This window comes from Gnatocerus cornutus, chromosome 1, assembly GCF_029298725.1.
Source record: "Gnatocerus cornutus isolate USDA-ARS CGAHR chromosome 1, icGnaCorn1.1, whole genome shotgun sequence".
NCBI lineage: Eukaryota > Metazoa > Arthropoda > Insecta > Coleoptera > Tenebrionidae > Gnatocerus > Gnatocerus cornutus.
In genome coordinates, this window is record NC_142233.1 from 19,208,042 (window position 1) to 19,232,765 (window position 24,724).

A 24,724-nucleotide genomic window follows, 5' to 3' on the forward strand; every position below is an offset into this window, starting at 1 on the left:
TCTCTTTTTTGGTCTAAATTTTTCTAAACCGACACTCTTAATAAGGCAGTCAAGAGTGATAATCTCCACAAACGTAGTTATAATCGCATAAAAAATAAAGAAATTACAGGATCTTAAAAAAAATGGTGGCATTTTTTTGGTCCTATAACGATGATGTGGTACTTAGTTCCTTAGAAAAAACTCGTTTGTTTTTTATCTAATGGGGATTATTTTTCTATGTCTTAAAGAAGATGTAAAGAGTAATAAAAAACATTATTTAACTCATTTTTCACAAAAATTGGAGATAGACTTTTATGCTTCTGAGGTACCGAAATAATTCATAACAAATAATATTCAATGTATTTACGAAAATTGAAGCAACTCCGAATCCCAAAATTTGAAGATCTCCATTTATTTATATTAACTGTAACATAAAATATCTTGGGAAATGTTTTCCTTGCTTTTCATCGCGTTTAAAACTTCCGTCAAAAATTGGAAATTTGCAAAACTGTTGAGTTGAACCAAAAAAAAAACATGTTACAAGAATATCTCTGAATCCAAATGTGGTGGACCAAAACGAACTTTAAATTCGGAATTAGGAGACTATTTCACTTTAGAAATGACATTCTAACCCGGCGCATTCACCATTTTGGGAAAAACAAACCTTTGTCTTTTTACTTGTTTATTGATATAATTTGCCACAATAATTTATGGAGTACAAATTAAACTAGCAAATTATGTTTTGAAAAATCAATAAAAATTTTCGTAATTATTTTCAGATGAAAATTGGTGTAGGTAATGTAAAATATGCCGTTTTTTTCTCAATATCAATCTCTTGGAAGTCCAGTGAATTATCAGCATCTGAATGTTTTTTCCAAGTATCGATTTGAACAGATGGTAACGTTTTGTTCCAAGCCTTAAAATTCAAAACACATTAGAAAATATTGAATTTGACCTTATAATAGTATTTAACAGCTCACCTTAATTGAATGCTCAATCCATTCTAATTCCAGATCATTTCTAAGTATTATAGCTCGTTTCTGTGCTCTCCCCAATAAATTCCTTACTTCAGAGTCGTAGCTTTTAACATATTTATAATAAGCTTTTAAGTGGAAAAGCCTAAAACCCTTTAGCTAACAAATTGTTACAGTTGCACCAGTTTTACCTAGGCAGAATTATTTTAGCCGTCTCAGATCCCTTTTGAAGTGCATTTATTAAACATTTGATTTCGTTTTCAGCTCTTATTACCGCTTGAACATTTCGTTTGTCTAATTTAGACACCAAAAACAAAATCAAACCTTCCAGTAAATAAAGAGCTGTGACTTTATTATTTAAAGAATCGTCTTCTTTAACAACAGTAAATTCATCAGTTTTCAAGCACCAAATGGAGGCTTCGTCCCATTTTTCGTTTCGGACACACCTGGGAAGTTTTGTTTATACAGGCTGATTTTTAAAAAACGGCAGGCGTTGTACAAGGAGTTTATAAATGTTTCTAGCATCAAGGGTGGCTGTGAAATTCCTGCTGTGCACTGTTTTGCCGCTTCGTTTTCATAGTGAATATAACTATCTTGAAAATTATTTATAATGTAACTTACATTCATGACGTTTCGGTTACAGTTTTGTGTCCAAGTTTTTAATTTTTAGGTTTTAAACCACAACTAGAACAGTTTATTTCTCAAAATTTACTTTGCTCTATGTTTGAGGTTAACTGCAAATGTCAGTTGATAAATCGAAACCCGCATTTGTAATGAACGGCAAATTTTTTTGACATTTCGTAGCCACCCTTGATGCTAGAAACATTTATAAACACCTTGAACCGATTTCAAAAATTTAAAAAACCAATTAAATGGTTTTTAATTTACTATAAACTGATAATTTTAAAAAATTTCTAAATGTCTTAGTATCTTTTGGGCGATATTCAACTTTCTTATTTTAAATTGGCACCTATAGTTTTTTTTTATAATTTGGAAGATATTAATTTTCTTGATTCAGAAATGTGTAATATGTCCTACATTTACAAAAATTTTTTTTTTTAAATTATCAAAAATGAAAAAAAATAGGCAATAAAAGTTAATAACAGAAAGAACAAGTTTTCTTTCAACAAGATGGCCGAATTAATTAAATTAGGTAGATGTTTTTTCTGATTTGTAAATATTATTGTCTTTTGTTATTAATAATTAAAAAAGGTTGCCAATCCTTTCTGTTATTTGCAACTTTTTGACATTACAAAAACAGCATTCTTTTATTTGACACCATGCACCTAGATTTTATTAATTTTTTTATTGGCTATTTTTTTTAATTATAATTTTTTTAAAAATATTTTTTTGTAAAAGTAGAACATATTACACATTTCTGAATCAAGAAAATTAATATCTTCCAAATTATGAAAAAAAAATATGGATACCAATTTAAAATAAGAAAGTTGAATATCGCCCAAAAGATACTAAGACATTTAGAAATTTTTTAAAATTATCAGTTTATAGTAAACTAAAAACCCTTAAATTTGTTTTTAAAATTTTTGAAATCGGTTCATAAATAAAAATTCTACAACGCCTGCCGTTTTTTAAAAATCACCCCGTATAAAAATATAAACATTTTTAATTACCAAAGCCACATCACAGTAAAAAATCGTTTTCTAGCGTCAGGATCTCTCAGCGTTATCCAGTCTTCACCTTCAGACTGATAGCAATTTTCGCAGTAGCTATAAGAATGCACAGTATAACCCGTTTCGAGTTGGATGCAGATACAAAGTGCCAAATACCACACTCTTCCTAAAGATGAAAATTACAGTTTTGTGTTCTTTAATAAGAATTCAGTACCTGTGTGATCTGAGTCTTCAGGACTGAAGTACTCAAGTTCTTGCAAGATCGAATGAGCATTGTTGTAATGTTTGCGGACTAAAAGTCCATACAGTAGACAAGGTAATAAAGGAAGAATGATCTTAACTGCTCGAATTGAAGAGCATAATCTCAAAACGATGTACCCAATATGTGTGGCTTTTTCCATATCCGAACGCAACAGTCTTGAAGAGAAAATGACTGCGTACAATTTAGTTACGCATCGAAGATCTTCAGCTTCTAATGTACTTTTCTTTAAATGGCAGGTCCTCAAAGCGTGAACCTCAATCGCAACGCACGTGTTCCATTTCCGAAAATGCTGGGCGACATAGAGGACGTGAGCAAAAGCTGTGCAAATCACCTGGAAGTTGCTGTATGACTGCAAGGCTTTTGTTAGGCTCCAACTTGCAGCCAATGCAGCACTTTCCCATTGATTTCGAGTCTAGAAAATCACCCTGAAAACGAGGTAAAACGATTTTAAACATACAATATATAAAGTGCAAAGAAGGGAGAGGCACTCCGCAATATTGTTTGTATAAACAGTTTCCCAGTGATCCAATTGTTTCATAATGGACCGAGGCGAGACATAATAACTAAAAAAGTGTTTAAATTCGTGTGCACATGTCTGTAATCGTTTCCCAATATGTGTAGTTGGGAATCTTATATGGTATTCTGACAATGCTTTGTGAAGACAATTAAAAGCTGGTTGGAAATGACCCAACTCTAACCGTGCATTGCCCATTAGGGTGTAAATCTTTCCGCGAAACATTGAGAGTTTCCATTCTTGTTCTGTTTTGGCCCTTGATTTTTGTTGTAAAACTTCTAAAGCTTGATTTAGAGTCCTGAGAGCCATGGGGATGTTACATAACATTATACTAATCTGTGAATATTCCAGTAACGCTTCTAGTGCTTTTTGTAAGTCGTTGGCTCCCAAACAGTGATCAATTAACTGCCCATAAGTGGTACTTAAAATTAACAAGCAGTGACAATCGGTGAAGTCTTCTGCAGAGAACGCTCTTGTTAGCGAATAACTATTCTTCAATTTATGAATTATGGAGTATCCACATTGCTTACGATCGTCAACTAAAAATTTTAATTTAATGAGGACTCTTCGTTTGGACTGTCTCTAACATGAGAAAGGTTCAAAAGATTTTCCACTAAACGCGTTAGACTTCCTTTTGCTACTACTTCCGGAAGAAATGCTATATCCACTATGAGCCGATGTACGACGACTCAAGCTAGTACCATCATAAGAAGAGGTATCGTCACGAGAATATCTGGATTTCGTTTCTTTTTTTGATAAGAATTCCTAGAAGATCACTATACTATGGCTCCCTCTTCTCAAGCGAGTTAACACCTTATCGTATTTGGCGCCTAGAATCCGTTCAAAATATCCACTTCCGCAGGACCTGCACCTTCTTGTTTCGCGTTCTAAATACCTAATAGCCCTCGAATGAAACTCTTTTTTCTGATTATCAGTCAGTAAGTTATAAGTTATTTCTCGGAACAACGTTGATCGAAACTGTAAGTAACCACAAGACGCGTATTTGGGAAGATCTTTACAAGTTTCTGGAACAAAATTTTTCAAAGAATTTTATTGGATCAATTCTTGGTGTTGACAAAAATTATCAAAAACACAATTTATTCCCAAACACCAAATTTCGTCAAAAAATGCTGACGCGCGTTTCGATAACTGCTACCATCATCAGAGCGATGATTAAACTAAAAACTAACAAATAATAGGGAGAATTCAGATTTTTGAATTTTGGCGAAAATCGATAGTTTCATGTCGTATAATATGATGTCGCTAGTGGAAAAATTTCAAAAAAATTGCTTTTAATTTTTTAAGCGTTTTTCAAAGTCCGATTCGAGCGAGATTGGAAAACATGCCTATCAGCGAGGCATTGGGAAAATTGGCGAAGGGTGCGACATCTACTGTCGTTCGTCTGAAACGCTGAAACGGTGAACAACAAAAACGGTCTGTCTTTGAAAAGTTTTTTTGAACCGTTTTCGTTGTTGAATTTTGCAAATTAACAGTTTGAAATACTTTTACTCTGTGTCTAGGCCCTTTCATGCTTTTGACAAAAGTCATTGATCGTTTTGTTTAGTATTAATGGTCAAATGTGTCATTGTTCAAAAGTAAATTGGCAAGAAATGTTAACATAACTAAACGAATCAGGCTCACTGACGCTGTTAAATGTTGAAAGAAGTCTTGTAGTAACAACTTGTTTTCACGAGATACTGAAAATTGGCAGAAACGCACGCACTAAAAATATAAAATTGAAAGAAGCCAAATACAGCTACATTGATGTTAGTTTATGGATTTTACTTGCAAAAAAATTGTTGGAAAACATTCAATAGCCACAGGTGCATCATTTCCGTGACTATTATATAAATATGTAACTTTTTTTAAAGCCAGAGCCGAATTACAGAATAAAATCGTCAAGAACTATTAATCTGAACCGGCATAAGTCCACAACAGCCTTCTTTTAAATGTCTGAAGAATGCTTGTTTTTTAAGACAATTATTAGATTTCACTATCTCTCGAATTTTTAACACTTTTTAGTTCCTTTTCCAAACTCCCCATTTCCCTCTTCAGTTCATTTCTTATAATTTCTTTCATTTCCTCCCGTTCACTCTGCAACCTCAGTGCCCATTTGGTCTCGAGATCGACTCAATGTTCATTCAAATTTAAAGACTTGACATACCTAAATAACGGGCTCAGCAGCAAGTCATATATTTTGAGAAATTATTTAAACTACTCATTTATTTTGAATACCGGAGTTCAAGGTCATAATTTGTGACAGTCGTGGAGCTGTGCGACAAATTTAAGAGGATTTATGTATTGAAAAGAATCACGAACAGGTTTTTGGGTGTTCCAGTGCTCGTTTATATTCAATTCAATGGATAAATCTTCTCAAATTTGACCTACAGCTCCACAAGTTTCACAAATTATGACCTTGAAATGCGGTATTCAAAATAAATGAGTAGACATTGGGTGGGATTTTGTTTCTGCAACGATACGATGACCTTCAAAACAATTCAAAATGCATTTGACATTGTTACATTAACCTGACTGCAAAAACTATATTATTAAGCTTTGTTAATAAACTTGCAATTTGATATTGAGAGTTCTGAAATATTGTCTTCTTGACAAATGAGAAAAAAATTATTGACGTTGAAATTCAAAAATCGTTCTAAGCGCCATGATATTAATTATAAATAATGAGATATTCACCAATACAAATTAATCAATAATTTTATTAAATTTAATTAAAAAATCGTAAAAATAATAACTAATTTTTTAAAAGTTTATTTAAAAAAGTCTTTGTTGGCAGGCTTAAAAAATGGTAAAACCTGCTGAAGATTGTTATTTTGCTTGTATTTTTATTGGTTGTGTCAGTTGTGTCAGGAAGTGTCAGGAACAACAAAAATGATTTGTCTTTGTTTTATTTATGATTTACTATGAATTTAGACATCATCAAATTTTTCTGCTTGTTGTTCGGTTCATTCCAGTTCAGTTAGATGAGAAGCAAATTTTTATTTACAGATTGAATTCTTTAGAACCAGGGCATACAACACTTGACAAATACATCCCACATTCCACTTAGTTTTTCTTCTTTTACCTTCTTTCCGGTATTCGTTACATATTTCTTGCCTTGCAATTTTAATTTATTAAGGGATTGAAAGTTTTTTTTATCAAATATGGGCGATATTATTTAGAATTATTTTATTACATCATCTAATTTTTCACATTTTTGGCTCTTAGATCGGTTTCTATGTTAAGTCTGTATTTACTATAACTTATTTTATAATTTTAAATATTTATTGTAAAACTGTTTGGATTTTTACAAAATTGACTATTTTAAAGACCTGAAACCTTTAAAAAAAGCAGCAGAATTTACGCAAACACGAAAGCCAAAAATCGGACTATTGCATATTTAAAAGGGAAATCTTTTGTTTACTCTTTTAAATTTTCTTAGAAACAATTGGGAATTGTTTAGAAAACAAGTCACACGCCGACTGTCTTGTTTATATTCTTTACCTCGTATTGTACTTCAGCTGAGGTTTTAGGTTATATTTTTTTTTATTATAGCTAACAAAAATTTTACTTCCAAATAAAAATTTAGATATTGAGAATTCAGGGCAATGAATGAATGGATGGATGGACAAAAACATGTTCACTTTAAAAGAATAAATAGAGTTACACCGAGTTCAAGAATGTGATAATTTCAGTATTTAACAATTAATAACTCAATGTACATATGAAAAAAAAAATAAAAATCAGTTTAACGAAAAATTATTACGGAAAATTTGTGAACGAAGAAATAATTAAAATAGTTATATGTATCAGGTCTACATTTATAATCGCAAATCAAATTTATCGCCAAACGTTTTGAACATCAAAATTTTAAACTTCAAACTGTTGGCTGGAAATTTTTTGCGGAAGACATGACAATGCTTTGAAAAAAAATGGTATAAAACGGAAAACTGCTTAAACGTAAACATCGGATTGCAATTCCTTTTTATACAGGTTTCACTGTAGTTTTTAACATTACTTGAACCAATTTGGTACCCGAGCTTGTAAATTCGCGTTGCGACAAAGGAAAGCCTTTGTTTTAATAATTTCGGCTAATTTTATGTTTGTTTGTTTTTTGTTTTATTAAATAATTGGTTTGTTGTTGCTTTTATATTTTTTGTTTTTATTTTTATATTATTATTTTTTATTATTATTTTTGCTATATCGCTGTCTTCAATGTCTACTCTTTCTGAGCTGTAGTCCAACTAATAAAATGCTATGCTAAAAACGCTTCGTTTGCCGAGTCTGAAATGGTTAGTGTACTGCCGATATGTCCGAAAGCATCACCCTGTCCTTGAATTTCGTGGAAGACTATAAGATTACAGCAGAGAAACGACACAGCAAACCTAGAATGCTCTGGGTAAATCGCCGCCTTAAAACCGCCATTTTGTAGTTTAGTTGCGCCATCTATTGACACCCGAATAGCCTCCAATACTCTAATTCGATTGCCGTCTTTATAATTGAAAATGGGGTCGAAACAGTGGTGTTTTGTGCCAGGATGTAAAATTGCTAATATTAATGCACCCGAAAAAATATTTATGACAATTCTTTAAGACAATAAGAAGAAAAAAAAAATGCTTTTCAGCTGTGAGATGTTCGATGTCTGATGTTTCTATAAAATGTAATATTTTAAATTTATTGTAATTAATTATATTATTACCCATGGTACATGCAGGTATTACATTTTTTGATTAACTTTAACTCTAGTCCACATGCTACATACACTGACTTTACTTATTAAAGTGTTTTATACAAACTTAAAAACAATGAATTTTTTGCTAAAACTAAAGACTTTTTTATATCCGAAACAACTGCCAATTGTACATTTTCGCAAAGACTTGAAGCGTTGCGGGTTTTAATAAAAAAATTCTTTTGGCCTAACGAAAAAACTATTCGATGAAATTTACCAATTTAGTTGCGACTTTCATTCTATAGAGTCGTTTACAGTGTGTCCCCGGGTTGAGTTTGCAAAAGGAGAAAAAACTTTATTTTTAATTTTGCAAATAAATCACAACGGAATAATAGTCAAAATAAATAAAACTTTATATTATTAGTTCCTAAAATCGTAAAAAAACAAAAACTAACGAAGAACTTTTTTATTTTTAATTTTGCATCAAATGCCAAAAGAATAAAATTTATTCCTTCATTTAAACCAATTTTAACTAGTCGATTAACCCACACCTCTTTCAGCACATAGTTCAATAACTCGTAATTCGACTGTTTCGAATTTTATCGGATGCAACTGCATTTATTATCCGCGTTTTTAATACTTATCCATTATTGGGTCAATTTTCCGTTAATCTTTAATGCACTATTTGATATTTTGAATCCACAGCCTGCATGTACTTACGATTAGAAAATTCAAAAAATAAAAATATGAAAAAAATTGATTTTAATAGTACACACTAATAATTTTGAAATTTTAATTGCAGATTTATCTGTTTTGAATTAAGCAAAAATGTTATTCCGTTGTCATTTATTTGTAAAATAGAAAATAATTTAGTTTATTACCAACATTGTTTTTGACATTTCAAATTTGAAGTTTGAATTTTCAAATTATTACACGTTGTTTGTTGCTTTTTCTAGTTTTCGTTGTGTGCTCTGTTTACGATCGTTACTTTATTCTACGTTTATGTTTTTTGTAGCTTTCAAAAGTCAAAAATCTTACTAACCCCAAAATTCAATTTGTCAACAATGTCAAAAGTGCCCGAGCAGCAGCGCCCTCCTCGGCAAAAAAATGCGTTTTCTCGGAAACATTCTTGATACGGGAAAATGAGATTTTGCACAGGCCGTCGATAAAATAACTGCTGTAGCAGGTCGTGGGTAGAAGTAACTAAATTTAGTAACTTTTATTTTTGAGCTGCGTAACTAAGGTTATAATTTTTCTAGTGTAATATCTTGTAAAACAGATGTCATCCAAATGACAGTTTTTGGTTTGGCATTAAAAGTAAATATTTATTTTCCAAACGAAAAAGAGCTCCAAATCAGATTCAACTAAGTTCATCGATTTCATCTTCTGAATCTGACTTTGTCAGTGTTACAATGATTGGTGGAATATTGTCTACAACTGCGTCTCCGATGAGTGTTGTCCAGTCTTGCCTAATTAATTTTTCGCAGTGTGAAACAAAGTTTTCCCAGTTGTTTGGTGTGCTTTGCAAAATTGATTTTAAGAATAAATTTCTGACTTTGTTCCTTCCGATTCTGTTTTCTTCCTTTTGAAACTGCTAGTCTTGTAATAGTTGATTCCATCTCGTATTGTCAAATTTGAATGACAAATTTATTTGATAGACAATGATGCCAATGTTTAATTCCTAGTTATTTCAGAAATTCAACGTAGCGACACAAAAGTATCTATTAGTTACTTCTACCGTACGTGAATCGCTAATAGGTAATCCTAAAGACCGAATAGGAACAACAGAAAAGTCGGGGATTTATGAAATTAAATGTAAAGATTGTGATCAGAAATATATTGGGCAAACAAGAAGGTCAATTTTAAAAAGGTTCAAAGAGCATCAAGCTCATCTCAAATTTGGAAGGTTCGAAAAATCAAGCGTTGCCCAACATGTTTTTGACAATGACCACCACATTGATGAAATTTGTCTTCGTTTAATTAAAAATGTAAATAATTGTAAATTTCTAGACATTTATGAAAGTCTAGAAATATTTAGAAACAAAAATGTAATAATGAACTCAGACAACGGCCCCATCCCTTCCTCCTCCCTCTACTCCCTTCTACCTGCGCCAAAGAGGACGGGTCGACACGCTTTTAGTATATAAGGACGAATTATTTGTTAGTTTTTAGTTTAATCATCGCTGTGATGATGGTAGCATTGCTATCGAAACGCGGAATCAATTGTATTTTTGATAACAAAATTTTAGTAAATAAAAAACGAAATTAAAGATACTACCTTCGATTTTAATCCCCCTGCATCTGCAACTTAACTTATCCTCTTTGTTTGGGTCAATTAGTTTTTCTTTGAACACTCTATTGTCACTTTCAAAGAAGTCCCCTTTTGCACAAGTTAACACTTTAATTTCAAATAACTTCTGAACAGCTATAAGCTTACTGATTTAGTACCAACATAACTTAGCAGAAGAATTACCTTGTGCTGCTTTTCTTTTATCAGTAGCGGACATGACGTACAACATCATGTCTCTAAGAAACTGGTTTCCTAAAATAGCACTACATTTTACCAAAAGTTGCTCGTAGAAATTTAATGAATCGAAGGTTTTTAAAATGATGGCGTCCATGGAAAGTTCTGCTTCTTCGTCGCCGACATTGAAAGTGGGCGATATGACGCACACTCTCACCTTACCACCAGTACTCAACGATTCCAATAGTTCTCTAATTGTAACATTCATGTAACTGTCCTATAAAAAATGTTGCAGAAAAGACGAAATTTAAGTTTGCGCACCCTGCAGCTGTCGATGTATCTTTGCCAATGAGTCAGATTTGACAAAGAGTCATCCTTGTCCTTCTTCTCTTCCATTATGTGCTGCCATTTGAAAGCTTCATCGTGCGTTAGTCTAGGATAAAGAAGTAAGATTTGTTTTTAAATAAGTCTGTTACACGAGACCTTGCCATCATGTATAGTGGAGGTGCTACCAATCCTAGATCATTCATATCTCTCATGGAAGCATTCAAAATGTACAGAGCCTGATCTTGAATCATGCTTATAAGAAAACTTTCAACCCATCCAGGGTTGCCGTTGCTCTTAGTTTGAATGACGCTGGAAATTTTCTTGAGATTTATGTTCAAAGTTTAGGAAGTGTGATACTTTTCTAATTCGGGTGAAATGGCATAAACGTCCAAAACTTGACATGCAAGAGCTCCAAGGTAACACCTTTGAATAGGAAGGAGAGCAACTTTTTTAATACGAGGATCCGTATTTAGAAGATGACCTTTATCGTAATAATCGAGATTCTCTCGATCTATACTCGCGAGGATAAACAGTGTTCTAATATCTAATAAAGCAGTCATCACTTCCCAAGATTCATTGTCTACAAAGTCGCAGTTGTCGATGACGATCACCCATAAGGTCAAGAAACACTAGGAAATGGTATATTAGAACCAATCTTAAGGCTGTTCTACGTTCTACCCCTCAACTAAAATTCGTGTTTTGAAAGATATGCAACCCAACATACTAACCATTTGACACATGCCAATCATCCATAAGGGTGAAAATCGTCTGTAAAATTAGCATATTTTCTACCACAGTTCAGCAATAAACCAGGCAGATGAAATTGCCTTGCTTGGGAGTTTGTTTCGAACGTTTTCCTGATTTCGAAATATTATGTCCCTCGAAAATAATAAATGAAAAATAAAGAGAAATAATAAATGATGGCAAGATCTAACAAACTTTATATTTCAAGTAAAAAATGTTTCGTTAAAAATGTGTGCCATCACAATTTTATTTTCAAAATTACACTGTGCGACAAATTCAAATTAATTTTGAATGTGTTATGTAATCCAAACAAAGGACATCCTTACCTCAAAACCTTCACATTCTTTTTGTTACGTCAATTTTTAACATAAGTAGTTAAAAAAAACATAGAAAAAAGATTCTTTTTCTATTTTACTTATGATTTTAATGTATGTATGGTTATCAATATTTAAAATACATATAAAAAAACTAAAATTTAAAAAAATTATATGCAAATCATAACTTGCTTAGCCACCAACTTTGATACGATTTTTTTACTCTTTATTACAAAATTCGATTTTTTTACAGTAATTTATTTTATTTTGGAAACAAAAATGTTCAGTCATAAAATTTTACTTTTAAAATTAAATATAAAATTTGGTGGTGACTTGCGTTGTAATGAAACATAAAAGTGTATATGAATTGTTTAGACTTAGACTTAGACTTTAACGGCATATGTTTTATCAAAAGGTGGACTACCTATAGAACATAACAGTTTTTTGGCCACTAAAACAAATTCAAATTGCCGATTTCGAGAGGTTGCCACGTCAAAAAAACTATACATTTTATAAGCACCGCGAAAAATTAAAAAATAACATATGTTGACATAACTATAAATATTTCAAAAATTGAGAACAAATGTCCACCTCAATGAATGTTTTCATCATTTTGGAAAAGTCAGAAATTTTTCCTCACTGGTCGCCAGGGAAATTTTAAAATTACTTATTACTTTATTATGTTTATTTGAGAAAAACGCAATTAATTTTTTTTAACCAAACCTTTTACCAGACACATGAGTTTTTGGGCCTTTTTTACTCTGTTGTTTTCTGTGATATAAAAATTAACTCTTCATAATAATACATCCCGCTAGTCAATAGAAATAGGTACTTCCCTAATTCATTTTTAACAACTTTAACATTTTAAATTATCATAGTTTCTATATTGGTTACTATTTTTTAAGCCAGAACCACTCAGAAGAAGCAAAATTGGCGTTTAATGTTATTATGCAAAAAACTATTTTTTAATAAACCTGTATCCACTTGTGTTTTTAATTGTACGAATTTTACATAAAAATCCTCGTCTCTAATAAGCTAATCGTTGCCTGCTACCGGTGGATTTTACGTTACCAATAAGACGTTTTGCTTTCAAAAATGTCGAAGCTAACACCATCATTTTCATTTCAAGAAAAGCTTGTAAAACCCAAAATCATCCAAAAGCAATTAACAATGTATTTCGGAAAACCTATAAATAAATATCTTGAAAAAAATATTTAAATTCTTTCAATCTTCGGATACTTGTGTTTTTGACTATCAATGTACTGTTTTAAATTTTTAAAGTTTTGTGGATTAAAGTTGGTCAGTTGCTTTTATCAAACTTGCTGTTTATTACACAGAGAGAGAGAGTGTTTATCGTTGTTCTTTAGATTAGATTATTATTTGCTTTTAATTATTTTAATTTACAATGGCAAACGGTTCAAAAAATCATGTAAGTACATCAATTAACCAAAAAAAGTAGGAAACAAATTGCAAAACGGTTCTTGATAACATAACACAATTTATTCCCAAACATCAAATTTCGTCAAAAAATGCAATTTAATCATACGCGCGATTTTTTTTTAACATAACTGTGACCAGTTTCACTTAACATTTAATGCAAATTGTGTTTAAAATTTGAGCATAAATTGCTGTTTTAACAAGTTAGTTTTCAAAAATATGACGGGCAGTGGCAAACTACGTTTAACATCAAATTTTTACAAGTCACTTCATTCTATGGTATAAAGGTCAATTTTGATTAACGTTGATTGTTGCACCTTTTGGACACTAATTAGAAATAGTTAATTATTTACATTGAAAAATAAGAACTTTATTAGGGTCCGATTTCAAATCAGTGGCGCAAAATTGCGTTGACGCAGTTGCTAAGGTAGCAACAGTTGCAAGTCAACATGAAATCAAGCCCTTAGTTTCCAGTTTTGACGTAATAAATTTAAAAACTAACTTGGGGAGTTATTTTTAAAAACTTTAAATCCACTTTTCTTCTAAAAAAAAGAAATTGTTAAAGCGGAGCAAAAAATTTAGACACCCTTTGTTTAAATTCGGAATGTTTTTATAATTTCAGTACATCGGCTACAAAACTTGGAAACGTTACTACCTATGAGTTATGTACTAATTTTAATAAATTACAAAAGTCTAGAACGGAAGACACATTTTATTTTAAAAACGAAGCAAAAATTTTCGACATCCACCATTAAAATGTCGGAAATTTTATTGCTTCAGCATGAACTTTGGGAAAATTCTACCAAATTGCAAAATTGTAGAGCAAAAAACACAATATTTGGAAATTTTAATTTTCAAAAGGAAGCAAACTGTTCTGACATCCACCCACCACTAAAATTCGTAATTTTAGTAATTTTTGTGTTACAGCTGTGAAAATTGGGGAGTTTTCTACTTTTCACTCGTATATTAACTTTAGCAAACTGGAAAATTGTTAATTAAAAAGGCGCACATTCTAGAGATTTTATCTATGTACACTACCCAGCAAAATTAACGCAAAATCGGCCTATTAATTTTCAAAATGGCTTTAAAAAAATTATTTTATAGGACAATCCAAAATTGCATATTAAACTTTTGCAATGCATTCAGAACTAAACAGTTTCATTAACTGATTTAACAGAAATGTAAATTTCACTGTTTTACGATCAAAACTGACAAAATTGTATTAAAAAATTACAATTTTGGCGCAGCCACCATTACTCACCTTTTTATAAATTTCTAAAAAAATTGTTTTCCGTTCTAAAACTTTTAGATTTAACTTAGGTCATAAATAAGCCAAAAGTAATAAAACCTGCAAATTTAACTGTTTTTGAATCAAAATTGTGAAAATTACAGAGATTTATAAAAAAATGTGCAAAGTTTTGCTACGATTCGAAGTGAAAATTTGTAAAAACTGTCTTTTTTGCTCTAGAATTTTGAAATTTTGTTCAATTAATAAGCAAGGTTAAAGTGGTAAATTCTGTAAATTTCACTGTTTTACGATCAAAATAACAGAAATTTACAAAAAAATCCTCAAAGTTTTGTTTCGGTTCAAATTGAGAATATCTAAAAATTGTTTTTGCTCTCAAATTTTGAAAATTTCTCCAACTATTAAACAAGGTTAAAGTAGTAAATTCTGTAAATTTAACTGTTTTACGATCAAAATTGTCAAAATTACAAAGTTTTGCTTGGTTTCAAAGAGAAAATATCTAAAAACTGTATTTTTTGCTCTAAATTCGAGAAAGTAAAACACTCTGAAGAGGCCAACTGTAAAACTCGAGGTGAAAATCACAGCAATTTCCATTTTTGTTTTTTGCAACAATTTTGCAACAAGTGTTAATTTTGTGAAAAAAAATCGGTATCAAATTGTCAAAATAGCTTAAAATGCATATACAGGGTGTCTCCAAATTCGCGAATTCCGAGTTCAGAGCGTTGTAGAGAATCACTTCAGTAGTTCAAATATGAAAAAAAAAAATCACCACCAATTTTTAACTCTAATTTTAAAAGTATGTAGCTTATGACTGTAAGTTTTAAACATTTTTGTTTCCAAAATAGAAGTCTTTACATTGACAAATACAAACAATTTAAAATTACTGTAAAATGATCGAATTTTGTAATAAATAGTAAAAAAATCGTATCAAAGTTGGCGGCTAAACAAGTTATGATTTGTATATAATTTTTTTTAATTTTAGTTTTTGTTATATGTATTTTAAATATTGATAACCATACATTAAAATTATACGTAAAATAGAAAAAGATTCCATTTTCTGTTTTTTTTATGATTGGCATGTGTCAAATTTCAAAACACGAATTTTAGTTGAGGGGTAGAACAGCCTTAAGTCAAATTGACTCACCGCGAAACACAGCTGCTTGATCATCTTCAACAAAGCTAGATGTTTAGCCTCCTCTGTCAAAGATAAGTACAACTCAGATTTTTTGAAATCGACTCCAAACACATTATTCAAGACGCATAGTAGATCAGGAACTTGAATTTTTTTAAATACCTCCAGAAGTTTCACTTCTTTATCTTTAACAGTTGAATTTTTACTCAATGACAGTGGAAGATTGAAAATCAAACGAATAGTTTGATACGGCACCTGAAAAACTTTTGTTTTATCGTTCCCAAAGAGTATTTCCAGTTACCCTGCTATCTTTTGTTATCAAAGTTATACGATTAATTAAAATGTCAAGTGGGGTTATATAGACCATTTCGTCCAAAGTTCGAGTTTTCCCTTGACGTGCTTCACCGTCGATCAACAACATTTTGTACTGCTGCTCAAGAGTTGAGTTGGTAGTTGCACATTTTTCTATCAGATTGCGGTACAATTTCAGCTTACTTAGTCTTCCCAACAGAGGTCTTGCGTTAATTTTGTGGAGTTCATCTTGATCGCTAAGAAAAGAATCAATTCTGAGGTACTAAATGGAAATAATCCTACAGTTCTGCTTCTCTAAATTCATAAATAGGTCCAGGATGAGATATTCCTTTTAAAAGTTTGTGTTCTTGCAAAATAAAATGTCTAGCTTCTAATTTGCTGTGCAAAAAAGTTTCCCTGTCGCAAGTAACTTTATCAGTATAGTTAACCATCAAACGAGCCGCTTTGTTCACTATAAGACTGATTACAGTGTACTCCCTCCTAAGAGTATGACCGAAGACTCCACAGTACGTTTTCCCTGACATTAACATTAATTTTCACCACAAGAAATCAAAATTACCTGTTGTGACTCCAATTGACGTCGTTAAAACTCCTTCTAATTTGTTAATTGCTTCGTGACACTCTGTTGCGCATCTCAACGCAACTTGACATTCCAACTCGTGTTTTAACCCTCGAAGGCCAAAAATTACGACAAACATCAAATCTTTGTCGAAAAGGGAAACTTTATTCACACACCCTTTCATTTTATCAACAACTCTAAAGTTTTTAGTTTAAAGTAGGTGAAATGAAGAAAAAGACAAACCTGCAGACAATTTTGTAACTTGCGTCTACTAATACAACCGTTTCTTCTATTTCAAGCTTGATGGTAATGACGTTAATGAAGACTATCACTGCCTGGCGCATTTCTGTTAAGTACTCGAACGGTTCGTTCATATCTATGCTCTTCATAACTGGAGTAATGATGAATTTTCTCAGGGATTCTTTAATTTTTTGTCGGACAGCTATGTTTACAGCTGGACGAACTAAGAATGCATTTAAAACGTATCAAATTGAGATGTCCAACCTTTCAAATTTCATAAATATTTACGATACCTACCAGTTGAAAAAAGCAAAAAAGCTGACAGACATAGATATAAGAACTACAAAAATATATAAAAAGTTTAATTATATTCGGGCAATACTCACGCTCTAAAGAGAAAGGGCTTATGGAGGCAACAATTCTGAACCAAAATTTTGAAACAAAAATTATTTAGTAAAACGAAAAAACAGCTTAATCAATTTTTGTCTTGAAAGTTACCCTCCCTTGCTGTCTGGGGCGCGAGTTTATTTTTATTTTTTTTTTCGGGTGTATGAAAATGTAGAGAAAAAAGTGAGAAAGATTTATTAGAACAATCGAATCCACTCTGCTCATGATCACTACTGTTATAAGTTTCGTTAAAAAAATAGTGTGCCCTTGGTTCAATACGCACGGTTTAGTTATAAATAAAAACAGTCGCAGGAGTCCGTGTAAAAACAGTACACATTTTGTTGGTTTGGTATGGTGAAGTTAAGACGAAAAAACATCTTAATCAATTTTTGTCTTGAAAGTTACCCTCCCTTGATGTCTGGGGCGCAAGTTTATTTTTATTTTTTTTTTCGGGTGTATGAGAATGTAGAGAAAAAAGTGAGAAAGATTTATTAGAAGAATTGAATTCGCTCTGGTCATGATCACTGTTATCTGAGTATCGTTAAAAAAATAGTGTGCCCTTGGTTCAATACGCACGGTTTAGTTATAAATAAAAACAGTCGCAGGAGTAACCGTGTAAAAACAGTACACATTTTGTTGGTTTTGGTATGGTGAGGTTAAGACGAAAAAACAGCATAATCAATTTTTGTGTTAAAATTTACCCTCCCTTGCTGTCTGAGGCGCGAGTTTATTTTTATTTTTATTTTTTCGGGTGTATGAGAATGTAAAGAAAAAGTGAGAAAGATTTATTAGAAGAATTGAATTCGCTCTGGTTATGATCACTGTTATCGGAGTATCGTTAAAAAAATAGTGTGCCCTTGGTTCAATACGCACGGTTTAGTTATAAATAAAAACAGTCGCAGGAGTAAAAACAATACACATTTTGTTGGTTTGGTATGGTGAGGTTAAGACGAAAAACAGCTTAATCAATTTTTGTGTTAAAATTTACCCTCCCTTGCTGTCTGAGGCGCGAGTTTATTTTTTATTTTTTTTTTCGGGTGTATGAGAATGTAGAGAAAAAAGTGAGAAAGATTTATTAGAAGAATTGAATTCGCTCTGGCCATGATCACTGTTATCTGAGTATCGTTAAAAAAATAGTGTGCCCTTGGTTCAATACGCACGGTTTAGTTATAAATAAAAACAGTCGCCGGAGTAACCGTGTAAAAACAATACACATTTTGTTGGTTTAGTATGGTGAGGTTAAGACGAAAAAACAGCTTAATCAATTTTTGTGTTAAAATTTACCCTCCCTTGCTGTCTGGGGCGCGAGTTTATTTTTATTTTTATTTTTTCGGGTGTATGAGAATGTAGAGAAAAAGTGAGAAAGATTTATTAGAAGAATTGAATTCGCTCTGGTCATGATCACTGTTATCGGAGTATCGTTAAAAAAATAGTGTGCCCTTGGTTCAATACGCACGGTTTAGTTATAAATAAAAACAGTCGCAGGAGTAAAAACAATACACATTTTGTTGGTTTGGTATGGTGAGGTTAAGACGAAAAACAGCTTAATCAATTTTTGTGTTAAAATTTACCCTCCCTTGCTGTCTGAGGCGCGAGTTTATTTTTTATTTTTTTTTCGGGTGTATGAGAATGTAAAGAAAAAGTGAGAAAGATTTATTAGAAGAATTGAATTCGCTCTGGTTATGATCACTGTTATCGGAGTATCGTTAAAAAAATAGTGTGCCCTTGGTTCAATACGCACGGTTTAGTTATAAATAAAAACAGTCGCAGGAGTAACCGTGTAAAAACAATACACATTTTGTTGGTTTAGTATGGTGAGGTTAAGACAAAAAAACAGCTTAATCAATTTTTGTGTTAAAATTTACCCTCCCTTGCTGTCTGGGGCGCGAGTTTATTTTTATTTTTAATTTTTCGGGTGTATGAGAATGTAGAGAAAAAGTGAGAAAGATTTATTAGAAGAATTGAATTGGCTGTTATTTAAGTATCGTTAAAAAAATAGTGTGCCCTTGGTTCAATACGCACGGTTTAGTTATAAATAAAAACAGTCGCAGGAGTCCGTGTAAAAACAATACACATTTTGTTGGTTTGGTATGGTGAGGTTAAGACGAAAAAACAGCTGAATCAATTTTTGTGTTAAAATTTACCCTCCCTTGCTGTCTGAGGCGAGAGTTTATTTTTATTTTTTTTTTCGAGTGTATGAGAATGTAGAGAAAAAAGTGAGAAAGATTTATTAGAAGAATTGAATTCGCTCTGGTCATGATCACTGTTATCTGAGTATCGTTAAAAAAATAGTGTGCCCTTGGTTCAATACGCACGGTTTAGTTATAAATAAAAACAGTCGCAGGAGTCCGTGTAAAAACAATACACATTTTGTTGGTTTGGTATGGTGAGGTTAAGACGAAAAAACAGCTTAATCAATTTTTGTGTTAAAATTTACCCTCCCTTGCTGTCTAGGGCGCGAGTTTATTTTTATTTATTTTTTCGGGTGTATGAGAATCTAGAGAAAAAAGTGAGAAAGATTTATTAGAAGAATTGAATTCGCTCTGCTCATTATCACTGTTATCTGAGTGTCGTTAATAAAATAGTGTGACCTTGGTTCAATACGCACGGTTTAGTTATAAATAAAAACAGTCGCAGGAGTCCGTGTAAAAACAACACACATTTTGTTGGTTTGGTATGGTGAGGTTAAGACGAAAAAACAGCTGAATCAATTTTTGTGTTAACATTTACCCTCCCTTGCTGTCTAGGGCGCGAGTTTATTTTTATTTATTTTTTCGGGTGTGAGAATGTAGAGAAAAAAGCGAGAAATATTTATTAGAAGAATTGAATTCGCTCTGGTCATGATCACTGTTATCTGAGTATCGTTAAAAAAATAGTGTGCCCTTGGTTCAATACGCACGGTTTAGTTATAAATAAAAACAGTCGCAGGAGTCCGTGTAAAAACAATACACATTTTGTTGGTTTGGTATGGTGAGGTTAAGACGAAAAAACAGCTTAATCAATTTTTGTGTTAAAATTTACCCTCCCTTGCTGTCTGGGGCGCGAGTTTATTTTTATTTTTATTTTTTCGGGTGTTTGAGAATGTAGAGAAAAAGTGAGAAAGATTTATTAGAAGAATTGAATTCGCTGTTATTTAAGTATCGTTAAAAAAATAGTGTGCCCTTGGTTCAATACGCACAGTTTAGTTATAAATAAAAACAGTCGCAGGAGTAACCGTGTAAAAACAAGACACATTTTGTTGGTTTGGTATGGTGAGGTTAAGACGAAAAAACAGCTTAATCAATTTTTGTGTTAAAATTTACCCTCCCTTGCTGTATGAGGCGCGAGTTAATTTTAATTTTTTTTTCGGGTGTATGAGAATGTAGAGAAAAAAGTGAAAAAGATTTATTAGAAGAATTGAATTCGCTCTGGTCATGATCACTGTTATCTGAGAATCGTTAAAAAAATAGTGTGCCCTTGGTTCAATACGCACGGTTTAGTTATAAATAAAAACAGTCGCAGGAGTAACCGTGTAAAAACAAGACACATTTTGTTGGTTTGGTATGGTGAGGTTTGGGTTGAAAAACAGTAAAAAGATAAAATTAGAAGAATAGTTGAGAAAAGAGAGGAAAAAAGGGGAGAATCCCAACATAAAAACAGTTGTGAAAAAGAGAAACTACAATGGCTAAGACTCTGTATGGTGATGATGGTGATGCATACGTGAAAATTCATCGTTGGGTTGTGTTTCATCTTCCCAGTAATCTTCCGTTTCATCACTTCCTCCAGAGGATCCTTGAATACTAGTCTCTTCAGCGGTTCGGCTAGTTTTGCGCACATTCTTTTGAACGCTTCGCCAATTCGGTCCTACTCCAGTAAGCTTGATGTAGACGTTATCAGGAATGTCTTTGTAAAGATACTCGGCTGCATTAACATAATGCCATGCACCTGGAGCAACTATGATGTCTCCAGCAACACTCATATGTTCAGCTGCTTTGACATCATATATGGGTTGTCCTACCACCACGTAGTGCGACATTTTTTGGTCCCCAATGAGAGCAAAGCATGCCGGACCAGCAGATACTGCTAGCTTAACTAAAAACCAGCTACAATTGTTGTAACTATACAGTTTTTACCTCTAATGACAACGCCAACATCAGTTAAAAATGAGCCATAAGTTTTTTGAATAACAAGAGCGCTGTCTAAAGCTTCATGAACAGCATCACGCATCGGTGTGTCTTCGCTTGTTTTAAAAACAGCTAAAAATGCATCGCCAGAGAATTTCAGAACGTCTCCATTATGAGAGAGTACTTCTTGTACCATTGAGCCCAAGTATTTATTTAAAGCTTGTGTCATTCTAGAAGGTCCAGAGACTCCTGTTTGTGTATATTTCTCACATAAGTCAGTAAAACCTTCAATTGTAATAAGTTAAATGTTGATGTACCGCCAAGCATTACCAGAAACATCTCCAAAAAGAAAACATGCGTCATATTTTCTGTGGCTATAATCATCGACATTACTAATGACTTCATCAGGGAGCAAAGAAGCCATCAGTTTTGTATGATATTCGTCCTTGTCGTATTCAACTATCATCTTAGACCGTTTAGATGTTATTTGCGATGAAAGTGAAGTGCGTCTTCTACTTTTCCAAACATCGGAGTCTTCTTCTTGATATAAGCCTGTCCGCATGGCCCATATGTACTCCTCTTGGCCCGCTTGATTCACTAACGATCATTTTAATAGAAAAAGAGGCTGTTTTTCGTCTTAACTTACTTCCTTCCATCATATTGGCTATTTTTTAGAAAACAAAAATAGGTAATAAAAATTTGCCAAAAATGGCAATAAAAATTTTAATATGACAAGTGACGCTATTTTATCAAAATAAAAAAGTGGACGTTGCGTAGTGAAGAAGTTTCCAAGTTGTGATTTATCTTTGGATTCTCGATATTTTTTTAAACTTTGTAAACTGTTTTTAGGATTAGTTTTGTGCTTTAGATAGTCAGATGCATTAGATAGTCATTAGATAGATGCTTAGATAGTCCGCACCGCTTTGTGGTCAAACCGGACGACAAACAAAGTTTGATGATTTCGTGCAGATTTCTGCTGTTTTCTTGCAATTCAGCCGTTGAATCTTGATAAAAATTGGTGGTTTTGTAGATTTCGAGCTCTTTTTTGCGAATCCAAGCCAGAAAACGGCGAGAATCAGCGAGAATCGTTTAGCATCGAAATAAGCGGATTTCTTTAAGAATTTTGATGATTTCGTGCAGATTTCTGCTGTTTTCTTGCCAATTCAGCCGTTGAATCTTGATTAAAATTTATAGTTTTGTAGATTTCGAGCTCTTCTATGCGAATCCAAGCCAGAAAACGGCGAGAATCAGGGGGAAATCGTCGTTTAGCATCGAAATAAGCGGATTTCTTTAAGAATTTTGATAATTTCGAGCAGATTTCTGCTGTTTCCTTGCAATTCAGCCGGTGAATCTTGATAAAAATTGGTGGTTTTGTAGATTTCGAGGTCTTCTTTGCGAATCCAAGACAGAAAACGGCGAGAATCAGCGAGAAATCGTCGTTTAGCATCGAAATATGCGGATTTCTTTAAGAATTTTGATAATTTCGAGCAGATTTCTGCTGTTTCCTTGCAATTCAGCCGGTAATCTTGATAAAAATTGGTGGTTTTGTAGATTTCAAGCTCTTCTCTGCGAATCCAAGCCAGAAAACGGCGAGAAATCGTCGTTTAGCATCGAAATAAACGGATTTCTTTAAGAATTTTGTTGATCTCGTGCAGATTTCTGCTGTTTCCTTGCAATTCAGCCGGTGAATCTTGATAAAAATTGGTGGTTTTGTAGATTTCGAGCTCTTTTTTGCGAATCCAAGCCAGAAAACGGCGAGAATCAGGGGGAAATCGTCGTTTAGCATCGAAATAAGCGATTTCTTTAAGAATTTTGATAATTTCGAGCAGATTTCTGCTGTTTCCTTGCAATTCAGCCGGTGAATCTTGATAAAAATTGGTGGTTTTGTAGATTTCGAGGTCTTCTTTGCGAATCCAAGACAGAAAACGGCGAAAATCAGCGAGAAATCGTCGTTTAGCATCGAAATAAGCGGATTTCTTTAAGAATTTTGATAATTTCGAGCAGATTTCTGCTGTTTCCTTGCAATTCAGCCGGTAATCTTGATAAAAATTGGTGGTTTTGTAGATTTCAAGCTCTTCTCTGCGAATCCAAGCCAGAAAACGGCGAGAAATCGTCGTTTACCATCGAAATAAGCGGATTTCTTTAAGAATTTTGTTGATCTCGTGCAGATTTCTGCTGTTTCCTTGCAATTCAACCGGTGAATCTTGATAAAAATTGGTGGTTTTGTAGATTTCGAGCTCTTCTTTGCGAATCCAAGCCAGAAAACGGCGAGAATCAGCGAGAAATCGTCGTTAAGCATCGAAATAAGCGGATTTCTTTAAGAATTTTGATGATTTCGTGCAGATTTCTGCTGTTTCCTTGCAATTCAGCCGGTGAATCTTGATAAAAATTGGTGGTTTTGTAGATTTCGAGCTCATCTTTGCGAATCCAAGCCAGAAAACGGCGAGAATCAGCGAGAAATCGTCGTTTAGCATCAAAATAAGCGGATTTCCCTAAGAATTTTGATGATTTTGTGCAGATTTCTTGCAATTCAGGAGGTGAATCTTGATAAAAGTTGGTGGTTTTGTAGATTTCGAGCTCTTCTTTGTAAATTCAAGCTAGAAAACGGCGAGAATTAGCGAGAAATTGTCGTTTAGCATCGAAATAAGCGGATTTCTTTAAGAATTTTGATGATTTCGTGCAGATTTCTGCTGTTTCCTTGCAATTCAGCCGGTGAATCTTGATAAAAATTGATACTTTTGTAGATTTCGAGCTCTTCTTTGCGAATTCAAGCCAGAAAACGGCGAGAATCAGCGAGAAATTGTCGTTTAGCATCAAAATAGGCGGATTTCTCTAAGAATTTTGATGACTTCGTGCAGATTTCTTGCAATTCAGCCGGTGAATCTTGATAAAAATTGGTGGTTTTGTAGATTTCGAGCTCTTCTTTACAAATTCAAGCCAGAAAACGGCGAGAATCAGCGAGAAATCGTCGTTTAGCATCAAAATAAGCGGATTTCTCTAAGAATATTTTTCTATGTGGCGCTCGAAAGATAAAGAATGCGTCAAAAATGATTATCAGGTACTTTTCTACGTTACAAATATCCTATATTTAACAAAACCTGGAAACCTGAAGACTTGAGAAACTAAAAACTTTAACACCTTGTAACTTAACTTATGAACCAATTTAAGTTCAGAAAACTTTATGGTTTGATAGCCCACAAACTAAAGAGACTGTAATCAATATCTAGAAAAAACTGGAAACTTCAGAACCTAACTAAGCGCTTAAACTGAAGAACTTGAATATCTGAGAGATTAAAAGCTTCCGATCTTAAAAACCGCGAAACCGACGTAAATCTAAAGGAACAAAACGCATTAAGAAGCCTTACAATATGGAAACGCACAACTCAGCTGATAGCAGTGACGTCACAATCAAGTGCAGTCTAAACAATTCATA

The 24,724-nt window shown here is 32.8% G+C and overlaps 1 protein-coding gene across 1 annotated transcript; it reads right to left on the reverse strand.

Moving 5' to 3' along the window:
* Positions 1-754: 754 nt before the first annotated feature.
* LOC148180797 (adenylate cyclase type 10-like) lies at positions 755-22,130 on the reverse strand. The gene is given in 21 exon segments (XM_088035106.1): positions 755-895; positions 960-1,098; positions 1,145-1,399; positions 2,585-2,750; positions 2,799-3,258; positions 3,304-4,125; positions 4,174-4,385; positions 10,305-10,451; positions 10,500-10,767; positions 10,812-10,923; positions 10,974-11,126; positions 11,175-11,446; positions 15,703-15,945; positions 15,992-16,238; positions 16,285-16,519; positions 16,562-16,758; positions 16,805-17,024; positions 20,888-21,259; positions 21,301-21,576; positions 21,622-21,888; positions 21,938-22,130. Coding segments are annotated over 21 exon segments (5,217 nt in total). The 5' UTR covers positions 21,951-22,130.
* Between the last annotated feature and the right edge of the window lie 2,594 nt (positions 22,131-24,724).